We start from the raw sequence: 14,907 nt of genomic DNA on the forward strand, positions 1-14,907 counted from the left end.
CAAACAATACACGACGCAGAGCAGAAGCAGCCGCTGCCCTTTGCTAGCTCGTCCCAGATTGAAGACATCCGTCCGGCCGGAGTCGACGGACAGCGCCGCAGAGCGGAGCTACAGGTCTATTGGCGTAGGTCCGATTGAACGATGCAACATGTTCTATACTTCTTAACGTGAACTACAAATTTGTAAAGCTGGCTCGATTTAATACAGCAAGACATGCACAGAGCTAGACAAAGTCCCGAGACGCTCAGGTAGAAGCTAAGCAGATAAGTTGCTGGATTTTGCTGCTAGCTTCCCAACGTACGAATATTTTGTTTGTTGGATATTACCATGCACTATCCATCAATACATGTTGGCAGTTAATCATTACTACACACGATTCATGCATGCATGTATCAGGTATCTTACTGTTCCTGTGTAGCTGACCACATGCTATGGTTCATGCACTCGCCCAAACATAGTGATAGACTTTGACTACGCAGTCCACCGCTGGACATACCTGCCACTCTCTGATCATTTCCTGCTTGGGGTGGATGTTAACACTGCCATAGCTACAGTCTGGGCAGCAGGTTTGCAGATTGTCTAGGTAATTAGTAGCATGACATGTGATAGTGAGTGAGAATCTCTAAGCTGGATCGGACGGCAACCAGTGGGGGGGCATTGCCACCGGGTGGCAACAACATATTTTGCGTTCGATATAACCCTCGAGTCATTCTTGTGAGAAAAATATTCTGCTGACACAACACTCTGCATTGTAGTCCCAACGTCATCACCGGCATGTGTGGATGATGATCCCAATACGTAGCCGGCATGTGTCTTGCCGGTTACTATTTAGGGGTCACCAGTGAAGATGCTCTAAATACATATGTAAAATATGAAACACCAAACCCACTAGCTAGGTACATCATATGCGCTTTGTGTGTTGCTCAAACTTAAATTCAATGTTTGCACTATGACCAGCAAAGCCCATTGCCGCATGTACTCGATCCCATCGACGATTCGTAGCTCACGTTGTGCCGCCACGTTGAGCCACGCGCCAAACGGCAGAGGAATCTCGCCCTGCTGTTCTTTCCGGCGCCGGAGTACATGCGTGGCTCGCTCCCTGTAGGGGTGGCCGTGCCAACTCTCCCCTACATACGCCGAATTTCATTCGCTCGACGATTGGCTGCCGAGACCTCGATCGTCGCCGGCGACAACAGCCCCGTGGCCGCGAGGTTACAGATTTCAGGGCGAGAAACGACATCCATGTACGATAATTGCGTGCATGGCGCCAGCGGGACTCTAAAAAATATGAAGTGATTCCATTCCATTTCTGAGGCTGCTTTGCCATTTTCTGCGTGGCCACTGACCAGCCACAGCCAGTAGTGGGCATACATGGCCAAACCAAAACAGGTTGTTGCCAAGGAACAATTGTCGTTTGGGTTTGGCACACCGCAATTATTTCCCAGGTAGCTAGCTAGGTCGATTCCGTGACCGGTCCTGCACTGCAAGTTGGGCGCCAGTTTGCCGGTCTGCACTGCAGCAAGCTGAAGCCGGGAGAACAAAAGGAAATCAAGCGAGTATCTTTCTAGGTGTTACTACTAGATCCCAGTGCTTTGGGGCCATGGATCATCTTGACGACGAGTCGTTCTTGGACGCGCTCATGTCGCTCCGGGGAGAGGCGGTGCCGCCGCCGACGACGACCATGAGGGCGCCGTGGCAAGCGTACCCGTCGCCGGCTGGCGGCATGATGGCGAGCGACCTCCTCTTCTATGGAAGCGAGAGCGCCGCCGAAGCGAGGAGGAACCACGACGTGTCGGCGCCGTTCCAGGACCTGCTTGCTCCCGTGCCGCCGGCCGCGCCTCCGCACCCGCACGCGCGGGACGAGTTCAACTTCGACTGCTTGAGTGAAGTGTGCAACCCATACAAGAGCTGCGTCGGAGGCGTTTCGTTGCAGGTCGATGCGCCTGGCCAGGCGTTTGCTCATCCCCTCCACGACGCCATGGAGGAGGACGGCACCAGCGGCGATAAGCTGCATCCCGGTGATGGCTCGTCGTCCTCACAGACGGTGTTCATGTTCGGAGGTGTAGGCCATGGGGAGATGACCGGCATGATCAGAGGCGTCTCAGACACCCACCCTAGGAGCAAGCATCTCCACGGCGGAGGTCCGTCGAAGAACCTCATGGCCGAGAGGCGGCGGCGGAAGCGGCTCAACGACCGCCTCTCCATGCTCCGCTCCATCGTCCCCAAGATTAGCAAGGTTCGTGTGAACTAATGATACATTGCTGATTCCTTGTTGTCCTCTGAGTCCCTTCCTGACCTAATAATTTAATTAACCTGGCTTCTTGATTTCTGACGACGTCTGAGTGTCTGACTGATGATCGATCAATCGAGCTGCAGATGGATAGGACTTCGATTCTCGGGGACACCATAGACTACGTGAAGGAGCTCACGGAGCGTATCAAAACACTGGAGGAGGAGATCGGCGCCACGCCCGAGGAGCTGAACCTTCTGAACGCAGGGAAGAATTTCTTCGGTGATAGCAACGACGACGTGCCGATGAGGAATTCCACCAAGGTAGTATAAGTTAAATATATGTACGCGTGCTGCAGGTACAGATTTATTACACGATCGATCGAGACATCGAGACTAAGTGCTCTTTGTAAATCAACCGTTATTAGCAGTTTGTCGTCGAGAAGAAGGGCGACGGCGGCACGAGCATCGACATCTGCTGCGCGACAAGCCCTGGCGTGCTGCTCTCGACGGTGAGCGCACTGGAGGTGCTAGGGCTGGAGATCGAGCAATGCGTCGTCAGCTGCTTCAGTGACTTCGGCATGCAAGCGTCCTGCTCACAGGTAAGCAACCGATTAATCGCGGGCTCAATTTCTGAAACAGTTCTTCCCTCGAGCTAATTAAATTTGCCGTGTCGTTCGAACTTATCTATCTTTGATTCTGTTGTGCGTAATCTAATTCGATCGTTCACGCATGCCCTAACGACAGGAGGAAGGAAAGAGGCAAGTGGTAAGCACCGACGCGATCAAGCAGGCAGTGTACAGGAGTGCGGGCTATGGCGGAACGTGTCTCTAGCTAGCTAGAGATCGACCCCGTCAATTCATCAAGCATGAAGAGCAATATGTTCATAATCGTCGATGACTGTGAGTTGAGTGCTTGGTTTGCATATATTTGCTTGAACTTTTATTGAGACATGTAGTTAATTGCATGATTTAATGTAGAGTGTTCATCTTAATGAAGAGACGTGAGTAAGTTCACCTGTTGTTATCATGTAGAGTGTTCATCTGTTGAAGATACATGAGTATGTGTTACAGTAAGTTCACCTGTTGTACCGGATTGTAATCGTTGATTCGTAGGGTGTGTCTCTGTGTGTGATGCATGTATTGAGTGGAGTATTGGATTTGGCCGACATTGAAAGATACCGATTGTTGCTGTTTTTGGTTGCACAGTGTTACGGATTCTTGTCTCTTCTGAATGTTTAGCTGTTTCCTGACACGAATGGTTCGTCATGTTTTGTCTCGGCCATCTTATGGGCATATATGAACAAAAACATAGTTGAACGATTGTGTACGTGGGGGCAGTCCGCACAAAAGAACAAGCTCTGAAGAGTAACTGTCATACTGTAAAGTACTCAATATGTGGATGCCGGAACAGGCAAGGTGATCCCTCCATTGATCCGTTCCATCAGGCTAGCTTAATGGTTCACGGAAGCATACAATTGTAAGTACTATATATATGCATTTTGCATCATGACATATTGACATTCATATATATCGAAGTGAATCGTTATTTTATGGTCACAAGTGATATGATAGAACTGAAGATGAACATGCACGAGTATTCAACGGGAGGTTTAACCTTTAATTTTAAAAGAAGAAACCGCCACGTGAAATTTGACAGAAAAGGATGAGTGCAAAACTTAATTTCACGGCAAATACTATACATAAATAATATATGTAGATCATTATTCCTTGTAACTTTCTAGGGACGTATATTTACATCTGCTATTGTTGAACTACACAGATTGTCTTTTTTTGTGCTTTTCTACTAGCAGGTTTCAAAAAGAACAATGTCCTGACTTTAAATATTGAGCAAAAAATATATAATGGATTGAAAAAACACTAAAATGATTGTGAGAAACTACCAAAACTGAAAATTATTTCAAAGTCGTATGGAGACATTATTTTCTTTTTTCTTTCGAATAGGAGAACGTAGTCCCAGCCTCTGCATCAAAATGATGCACACGGCTTTCTTTATTGCAGGGTTATAGTATCACAACAAATTACAAGTCATGGATTGCATAAAGTTGCAACATGGACCAGCCAACGAAAAACAAGTATAGAATCTAATCATCTTGGATTCTAAGCGATTGGCGTCAGCCACCCTGGTTGAAGATAGTCTGAACGACCGCCATCAGACGATTGCAACTAGAATCTATATGTTCCTGCTGCTCTACAGGAAGGAGGAAAGACCACATGTGTATCCAATACAAAGCCCTATAAATATCCTGCACAAAATGGGGAGCCATTGTCTTGTTAAACGCCTGGATGCTTGTCTCATTTATAAGGAAGGTGATTTTATCGTATGATGATTGGAGCCAAGCTAGGATTATCGAAGAACTCATATTCACTACATCATCGATCCCATTGCTATCCTGGTAACAATACATCTTGGCATGAAATTCTTTATTTGCTAATATTGCGGTTCTTGCAAAGATCTTTTAAAAACAAAACTCTTTATTGCTTATGTGAGTAAGTTGAGATGATGCATATAATAGGGTGTATATAAAATCATGTTCGTGATTCACCAATCCCAAATATGTCTATTAGCAATTTATTGCATATCAATTCCTCACTTTGCTCTCATGTGCAATATTGTTGAAATTGCAATTTGAATGTTTCGTATGATATTCGTTGCCTTTCTCAATATATTTCAAGCTTTAGTTCCCTTATAGTTAATTATGATGATTTTGAGATTTTGTTGGTTGAGGTTCATTAATATACCATTAGTGGAAAAAGGACCCATTGGGTATATATGCTTTTAAGAAAAAAAATCCTTTTGGTATATTTTATGCTTCCTCTTGGATATCATGTCTTCTTTTATTTCAAATAATATTTTGTGTGTTCATGTTTTTTGTCCACTTAGAAAATTATATACATAAAAGTGTTAATCTCTAGCCTTGGTATCCTTGTTCCTTGCTGACCATCTTTGTTATCCATTTAGTTTTTGGTGGTGGTGGTAAGAACTTGATTTATGAGTGTTTGGTCTACTTTGATTGCATCTTCATGCACTCAAATCTCATGAATGTTTTTGGGCTCACGTTTGACTATTGATTATTATCAATACTCTATTTCTTGTTTGTCTTCTAAATGTTTTAGAGGGATTTAGGATTTCATGTTTGTGCATATTGTATTCAAATGCAATAATCCTAATTTATGCGCGAATCTTGGGGAGCTTCCTTATTTCATTTAGATCAATATCTTTTTCTATCATGACATCTTGTTTTTGTCCAATTGGTTCTTTGGATCTTTTGATTACTTGCTTCATTCGTTGAAGTTTCTTCACCTTGTTATATTTTGCAATCTTTGATCTTCAATATATTGTGTTTTCCTCCATGTATTTGTTATTGGATATATGCATTTGATTTCACTCATATTATGAGAAATGCATACCTTGGGAGGAACTCGTACTATATTGGCCTTCTAAATTTGGCACCCATTTTGTCACTTGTTGACAATGGGGGAGAAGTTTAGATGGTTTAAGGGAAATGGTTTTATACTTAAGTTTGGTTTGAGCTTAAGTGTTTTACCTCTCATGCATTTCATATTTATTATGCTTCGCATGGTTGAATATATAGTGGAAACTCTCCCGAATGTTAAGCTTGACAATGTATGCAATGAAATTCAAGTTCATCACACGTGCATATATTTTGGGGGAGTTTGCTCTATATATGTTGGTTCTACTCACATCTCTTGCATTAGTTGTAGTTTGTGTGAGTAGAATCGGTTTTGATATGGGATAGTAACTTTGTGTTACTTGAGCATATCAAATACAACCCCTTGTATACAACTTATTCTCGGATAAGTCGCATACTTGTTTCTAATATTGATTATATAAACCCTCTTGTTGAGATTGTCATGAATTACAAAAATGAGGAAGACTGTAAGGGTACATTGCCCCTAAGTGTTTTTTTTTTGTATTTAATGACAATCCTCTATAGACTAATGTTTTCATTGTGTTTATATGAAGGAATATTCCATAGGTATTTCTTGAAGTATATATGTTGGATTTAAGTGTGCTGCCATGAATATAATGTTATACCTTTGGTATTGGCATCAGGATCATCGATTTGAAGAGAATAATTTGATATGATCAGGTTGAAGAAATGAAGATGCAGTTCTTGTGTGGAACTCAACTTAGCCATGCTCTAGCTTATGTGTTAAGCAATGAATGATCAATATATTATGATAGATCATGAAGAGATACAAGGTTGACCAAGACTAAGAGTGAGGATTGAATTCAAGTTGGTCAACACATGAAGCATAAAGATTGTACCACTTTGGATCATGGATCTTGTGGATGGTAAGCCTTGTCAATTATGCTTGATGAGCTAACCCAATATATATATGCATTTGTGTTGTCTATGTGGGTTAGGTATTTTGCCATGGGCATGCATCAAGAGTATGATCTCATATAGCCCATGAGAGGATGGCATCAAGCTTCAATGTCATCAAGGTTGAGAAGGGCAAGTTCAAGATGAGCATATCGAAGATATCATGCTTGAAGCTTGCGATCCTTTGGTGATAATGGACATGTGAAGATGGGCCTCAATGAAGCTATCCCATCATGGTGTATGGGGGAGCAATTGTGAGTCTTCACGAAACAACAATGATCAAGTGAGGCATTCTGACTTAAGGGAACTTGAGCGTTGTTGTCAAGATCAAGCGGGATGCACTTGGCAAAGGTATGTCCTTGTTAGGTGATAACGCGTGAAACACACGTCCGTTGGGAACCCCAAGAGGAAGGTGTGATGCGTACAGCAGCAAGTTTTCCCTCAGTAAGAAACCAAGGTTATCGAACCAGTAGGAGATGAAGGCCACGTGAAGGTTGTTGGTGAAGGAGTGTAGTGCGGCGCAACACCAGAGATTCCGGCTCCAACGTGGAACCTGCACAACACAATCAAAATACTTTGCCCCAACTTAATAGTGAGGGTGTCAATCTCACCGGCTTGCTGTAAACAAAGGATTAAACGTATGGTGTGGAGAATGATGTTTGTTTGCAAAGAACAACAGAGAACATTGATTGCAGTAGATTGTATTTCAGATGTAAAAGAATGGATCGGGGTCCACAGTTCACTAGTGGTGTCTCTCCACTAAGATAAATAGCATGTTGGATGAACAAATTACAGTTGGGCAATTGACAAATAGAGAGGGCATAACAATACACATACATATCATGCTGACTACTATGAGATTTACTTAGGGCATTACGACAAAGAACATAGACCGCTATCCAGCATGCATCTATGCCTAAAAAGTCCACCTTCGGATTAGCATCCGCACCCCTTCCAGTATTAAGTTGCAAACAACAGACAATTGCATTAAGTACTGTGCGTAATGTAATCAATACAAATATCCTTAGACAAAACATTGATGTTTTATCCCTAGTGGCAACAGCACGTCCACAACCTTAGAACTTTCTGTCACTGTCCCAGATTCAATGGAGGCATGAACCCACTATCGAGCATAAATACTCCCTCTTGGAGTCATAAGTATCAACTTGGCCAGAGCCTCTACTAGCAACGGAGAGCATGCAAGAACATAAATAACACATATATGATAGATCGATAATAAACTTGACATAGTATTCCATATTCATCGGATCCCAACAAATGCAACATGTAGCATTACAAATAGATGATCTTGATCATGATAGGCAGCTCACAAGATCTAAACATGATAGCACAAGAGGAGAAGACAACCATCTAGCTACTGCTATGGACACATAGTCCAAGGATGAACTACTCACGCATCAGTCCGGAGGCGGGCATGGTGATGTAGAGCCCTCCGATGATGATTCCCCTCTCCGGCAGGGTGCCGGAGGCGATCTTCAGAACCCCCCGAGATGGGATTGACGGAGGCGGCGTCTCATTAACTTTTCTCGTATCGTGGCTCTCGGTACTAGGGTTTTCGCGACGGAAGGAATAAATAGGCGAAGGGGCAGAGTCGGGGGGCGCCCGAGGGGCCCACCCCATATGGCGGCGCGACCAGGGGTGGGGCCACGTGTAACACCCCAAATTTCAATGAAAAAGAAAGTTAGAGAATTCCAGAAAAACAAATTTTCAAACCAACAAAAACTTTTCTTTTGCATATAGTACCATGCATAGGACTTGTGCATTTGAGTGATATGCCATGATGATTGTTATTACTTGTATTTGTTATGCTCTAAAACCCTAGAGTGATCATGTGAAGATCACCAACCAAATAAATCAAAGTGGAAGAAATTCCCATAATTGAAAAACCCTAAAAACCCTCACATATGCCCTATGGCATTTTTATAAATTTTGACCCTAGACCTATTTGGTCTTCACCATTAGTTGAATAATGTTACTAAACACTTATCACAACTTTTGGAACCAAGGTTTCACTTTTCAAATAATTTTCCAACACTTTTCCCACTCACATGTGATGATGACCAAATCTGCCAATTTCAGTCTGATCACCACTTTGAGCCCCTGCAATTCAATTTTCCCAAACCATTCTTTGCTAACTCCTTGCACCATTTCAAAGTCAACATCAAGGTGAACAACTTTGATGAAGACCACCCTGCCAAATTCATCTTTGATCACTAGCTATGCTCACCCAAAGTGGCAACTTTATAATGAGTTCAACAATCTTCACTTAGCCATTTTGGGCCATTTTTGAAATCCAATTTTTCCACCACCACGTTCACCACCCTCCACTGCTTCTCCTCCACCCAACCACTCGCTCGATTCTTGCCGGAGTTGCTCCAATTTGAAGCCCGGAGCCCGCCAGTACCGCACCTCGCCGCCGTCGATTGGAGCCGATCCAGAGACGCCGCCGGTGCCGGAGCTTCGCCGTCGTCCACATCGACATCACGCACACTGCCAGCCACCGCGGGAGCCCTGGTTAGCTCTCCCACCCCCTACCCGAGCCGCCGGCGAACCTCTCTCTCGCCGGCGAGACGATGCACCTCAGCCGTTAGATCCCTCTCTAATCCTACGCTCCACGTCGCCCCGTACCGCTTCGGCGTTTAAACGCCGCTGACATGCGGGACCCCCTGTCAGGCAGCCCACGCGGGCACAGACGCGTGGTGGGCTGGCCTTGGGCCTGTTTAAACCATTTCAGCCCGTTAGCTTTTCCCGCCGGCCTGTTTAATTCAAATTCGTTTTAAACATTTTCCAAACATTTTCAATACTGCCCAAACTTTGAAATTAAATAGTTTCCAATTGGCTAAACCAAATTTAGTGAATTTGATATTGTTGGAAAGCCACTGAAATTCTCTATCCAATGCCACTGGCCTCAGGGTCAAATTCTTTGTAGAATTAATGTGACAAAAATAACAAGCCAGGGACTTTTCCCTATTCAAATAATTCTTAAAAATCAACCAAAATAGATATTAAGTTAATTCCAACTCTAATAGCTCACTTTTGACTTACACTAATTGTTTATGCAATAAAATGGTGTGGTCACTTTGCATGATCATGCCATGGTTTAATGAATGGATATGTTGACTAGTTTAACTAGTTGATATTATCCAAAACTATTAGATTTAAATTGTGTGAAGTCTTACACTTCATTTAAACTTGTCTCACATGAATTCATGGGATGTTTGGACCCCTGGTTCCAAACTCTCTTATATGAATTACTTGAGTTTTAAATCAAAGGTAGAGTTATTTAAATGGTATGAGGTGATCCACCTCATTTAAATCATTCTCCCAAATGGTGATGATGATGAACATTTGATCTAGGTCAAGATGAGTTCATCCATGATTGTTGGAGAAATTAAATCTTAAGAAGATTTCAATGAGAGGAAATTATTTCTCAAGAACCCTATGGAAACTATCTTTTACATATAGAATACAAATCCTATTTAAATCCCACAACCCATGCACCCTAGTTTATTTATGTGTGTGCATAGAGTAGTTTGTGTGTTTATTTGTGATGTGTGGAATAGCCATTGAATTAGTGAGTAATTATACTCGTATTCAAATTTAGACGGTAGCACCGGAGATTACGCCGAAGAAGAAGGTTGCTACCGGGAGGAGGAAGAGGAACAGTTTGAGAACTACCAAGGCAAGCTAAATTACTATGCAAGCTTTTATTCTTGCCAAGTGCAAAGCCCCTTGGGGCAAGGCACCATGTCTTACCTTTTCTTATGTGAACCCATCCCAAGTTTTTACTTGTTTTCCAAATGATTTTCCTTTTATAGTTAACTTTGGTCAAAATACAAGTGGTTTTTAGAGTAGGGAGTTAGCCTTTCCAAGCAAAGCAAGGTAGCACCTCTCATGAATTAGAGCTAGTGCTAATGAACTAACCTTAACTACTCTAGATGGGAACTTTGTGATTTTGAAAGGATTTTTAAACCTTGGAATGAAGATGCATTCCATTGAATGAGTTTTGAAGGTGAATATGACCAAGAGAAGATGGTGATTTTTGATAAAACATGATGTGGGTTTGAATGCGATACCTTTCCAATTCTCAAGTACCCCCACAATACCTGATTATGGGTAGGGCTTAACTGGAAGTTTATGCGTCTTAGTATGGGTTCCCTCTAAACAAGCGTCATCGGGGTTATGCCGAAAGCTGCCTCTACCACAAAAGAAACAATATGATATGATGCGAAATGAGGTGAATGTCCGGCCCAAGCCACTGTGCGATTCCAGTGCCGATTGTTGTCTTCACTGTGTGGCCATGCTCATGGGGAGAGGTGCTCATACTATGATTCCTAAGTGAAAGGTTATGGTTGATGATCCGCGTCTTGTGTTACGATTATTCGGGAAATCCCGACGGATGAAATCAAATGTTGTGGCACAAGTGTGCAACCTCTGCAGAGTGTAAACCTATTCGAATAGCCGCGTCCACGGTTACGGACGGTTGGAAAGGCCATACAGTTTCCGATGTCATATCTTTGAAAATGATGTTGAAAGGTGATGGTGAATTGACTTGTGGTGAATTGAATTGAAATCACCACTTGAATGGTGGGAATGACACTAATGTTCCCCCTTGGGTTAGTTAGCACTTGAATAAGTTTTTCTCAAAACTTTGTGAACCAAAACTAGCTTTATGCAAATAAACTAGAGCTTAGCAAACCCTACTAGAATGTCTAGCACTTTTTCTTGAATTAGTTTGCGAGTACTCAACGTACTCACGGCTTTGTCCCTGGCTATTCAAATGGCCAGAGTATGAAGATGAACAAGGAGATGACCAGCAGGATGCCTACGACAACTAAGCGCCTTCCGACGTCAAGCGTTGGCCTGTGGACTAGAGAGTCCTTGTATCTTACGCTTCCGCTATGTTGAACTATGAACTTGTGTTTGTTCGTTGATCAATAGATCAGCTATTCGTGTAATATGGATCATGTGATTCCAATTTGTAAGACTTATGGGTTGTAATGAATGATGACTGTGATACTTAACTATTATGCCTCGCAACAACAATAGTCCTGGGATTGCGATGTATGACATAATAGGCATTCGGACTTAAAAAATCCGGGTGTTGACAAGTTGGTATCAGAGCCATTGTTTGACCTTAGAAGACCTTAGTTAGAATGGGCGTTCTGAAAAATTTAACTTTGAAATCAAATGAAAGGACTTATTTGTGAAAATTTACTACACTCTTGCCTTCGAGACTTTGCCAAAATTTGATCATGTCTATCTTATTTAAATCAACTTAAAACCTTGCCACACTTTGCACTCTCTAACTTACTCATCCAATTCTCTTTCAGATGGAGCCGAATGAACCCCTAAACACCAAGTTCTATCAGCTTGGAAACGGAGGAAGCTTGATCTTCGAGCATGACCTCGACTCCCTGTCGGATCACCTTGGCCGCCCACACCCCGAGTTTCACGGGATTCAGGTGGACGACCAGCCGGGAGGAAGCTGCGGTGGATTATCACTGCCGACTTGAGGGGCAAGCTGGAGCCTCCCACCTCGGAGAGGATCCTTTTCTCTTTCGGGGAAAGCAAGCGGCTCGACGGGCTTGCACGTGCTCTTCGAGAAGCACTTGCTCGTGCGTGCGGACAGAATACCGAAGCCCTTCGTGAGGAACGCTTTGCGCATCTCGCACGGCGTAACTCGACGGAAGACCCATGGATGTGCCACTCCACCCCGGTTGAGGCACCATGTGGATCACTTGGACTTCATGCTCTACCGGACTCGGAGGGACCTCGACGCCTCTCGCGCTTACGCGAACCAGACCCATGCTCACATCATCGAGCAGGGTGAGGCGATCAAGCTACTCAACAACGACCGCAGGAACCTTCGCCAGCAGCGTGCCAAGAAGGACGCTACGATTCGCCGCCTTCGCGACCGGATCGCGTCACTTGAGGCCTTGTCACGGCCCGGGAGGATCAGATTCGTCACATGGAGGAGGACGATGAAGGCATCGATATTCGGGGAGGAGACGCCTTTACGAGCGATGACGATGACTTTGAGGAGGACGAGAACACCGAGGAGGAGGACTACGAGTTCTGGAGGCCGGACAGGGATGACTACGTCCCGATTGATATCGACGATGAGGAGTAGTTGCACTAGTTTCACTTATAGTAGGTGTGAGTTGTATCCCGTCCTTTGTATCGTAGCATGAGAATGGTTCTTAAAACCATTGGAGTATGTGTGTAGTTTGTACTATGTGTTGCATGAATGAATGAATGTTATGTTTGTCATGAAAAGATTACAAGTTTTCAAATGTTTTTCAAACTTAAATGAACCATAGAATGTTCCCTCTTATCTCATGATCTTCTATACCTTCAGATGGCCCCTCCGAATCGTACCAACGACGCGATGATGCAGCTTACGCAAACCACTGCTTGCAGACCGGGAAACCGAGAGAGCCGAGCGCCAAGCCAACATCATCGCCTTGTAGAACATCGCCCAAGGCCATGGAAATCATGACCACCCCGGATCCAAGCTCAAGAACTTCCAGAACACCAACCCTCCGGTGTTTAGCAAGACCGAGGAGCCCCTCGACGCCGACGATTGGCTCCAGACTATGGAGAACAATCTGGAAGTAGCTGGAGTGGAAGCCAACGAGAAGGTGTTGTTCGCCACTCACTACCTCGCTGGACCAGCTCGCGCTTGGTGGACAAGTACCCGTGCCATGAACGGAGGTCAATTCATGACTTGGGAGGATTTCAAACTCAAGTTCAGCAAGTACCATGTACCCCCGGGTCTTATCAAGAAGATGAGGGATGAGTTCCGTGAACTGAAACAAGGTCGCATGACGGTGGTTGAGTACCGCGACAAGTTTCTCACCTTGTCAAGGTATGCCCAGATGAGACGGACACCGTTGAAAAGAGGAAGGAGAGATTCCTGAACGGGCTGCATGATGAGATGCAGACTGTCCTCGTCAACATCCCCTTCGCCGACCTCGAAGCCCTTGTTGACTCCGCCATCCAGATGGAGGGCAAGTTGAACCAAGCCAATGAGAACCGCAAGCGCCGCATGGCAAATCAGAGTGGGTCAAGCCACCCCCAAAAGTTTCGCCCTAGCTCAAGCGGAGGTTTCAATCCGAGACATAACAAACCCCCGATGCAGAACTCTCGCCCCGGTTATCAGAACCGAAGTGGAGGAAACTCCAAGCCAGGAGGCTACAACCCCAACTACAACAACAACAACTACAACCGCGCTCCACCTCGAGCCCCGAACACCAACAACACCAACACCAACACCAACCCCAGAACCGGGAGCAATGCCATTCCCGTTGCGAACAAGCTGGACATGAGGACTATCACTTGATATGAGTGAGGTGTAGTCGGGCACTTCTCCAACGAGTGTCCCAAGCGTCTTGCCAAGCTCGCCGGCAACACCGCTGCTCTGCCAGCGACAACGCCGTGTCTCCACCGGCAAGAAGTTCGCCCCCAACAACCCCAACAACCGCAACGGCCGCCTCTACCACATGAACGCCGAAGAAGCCCGGGAAGCCCCAGATGTGGTACTGGGTATGTTTTGTCAACCACACCCCTGCTAGAGTGTTGTTTGATTCCGGAGCATCGCATTCCTTTGTCACCGAAGATTTTGCATCAACAAGTAAAATTCAACCCCTCAGTTTGAAGCATGTTATGATAGTTCAAATCCCCGGATCAACCACCAAAGCCAGAAAATTTTGTAAAAATGTGCCAATCAAAATCCATGATGTTGATTTCTTTGCAAATCTCATCATACTAGGAACCAAAGGTTTGGAAGTTGTCCTAGGAATGGACTGGATGTCCAAACACAATGGATTGATAGACTGCGCCAAGAAAGCCATAACCATGACTAGCAGCACCGGAATCGTAGTTGAGCACGTCTCTGAAAAACTACCCAGAAAATTTACACAACCAAAGTGTATCCAAGCCTACTCTGGATCAAATCAGGGTCGTTTGTCGCTACACGATGTGTTTCCGGATGATCTACCCGGTATGCCCCGGACCGGGATATCGAGTTTATCATCGAGTTAATCCCCGGAACTGGACCCATCGCCCAGAGAGCCTACGGCATGAACGCAGCCGAGCTTGTGGAGCTGAAGAAGCAAATAGATGACATGTTAGCCAAAGGTTTGATCGGACCAAGTGCATCCCCACGGAGATCCCCCGTCTTGTTTGTCGACAAGAAGGATGGTGCAAATCGTTTATGCACCGACTATCGTAAGCTTAACGATGTCACCATCAAAAACAAATACCCCTTACCCAAGATCGAA

General features: G+C 44.7%; 1 protein-coding gene across 2 annotated transcripts; it reads left to right on the forward strand.

Moving 5' to 3' along the window:
- Positions 1–1,412: 1,412 nt before the first annotated feature.
- Positions 1,413–3,434, forward strand: LOC127297150 (transcription factor BHLH3). Of its 2 annotated transcripts, none has more exons than XM_051327442.2 (4): positions 1,413–2,236; positions 2,377–2,553; positions 2,658–2,831; positions 2,977–3,434. In XM_051327442.2, the coding sequence occupies exons 1-4, from the start codon at positions 1,601–1,603 to the stop codon at positions 3,061–3,063; spliced, it is 1,074 nt and encodes a 357-aa protein (XP_051183402.1). In that variant the 5' UTR covers positions 1,413–1,600; the 3' UTR covers positions 3,064–3,434. The 2 variants fall into 2 exon arrangements, with proteins under 2 accessions (XP_051183402.1, XP_051183403.1); XM_051327443.2 differs by having other exon boundaries at positions 1,423–2,236; positions 2,661–2,831.
- Positions 3,435–14,907: the final 11,473 nt, after the last annotated feature.

The sequence above is a fragment of the Lolium perenne genome, chromosome 4 (assembly GCF_019359855.2).
Source record: "Lolium perenne isolate Kyuss_39 chromosome 4, Kyuss_2.0, whole genome shotgun sequence".
Taxonomy (NCBI): Eukaryota; Viridiplantae; Streptophyta; class Magnoliopsida; order Poales; family Poaceae; genus Lolium; species Lolium perenne.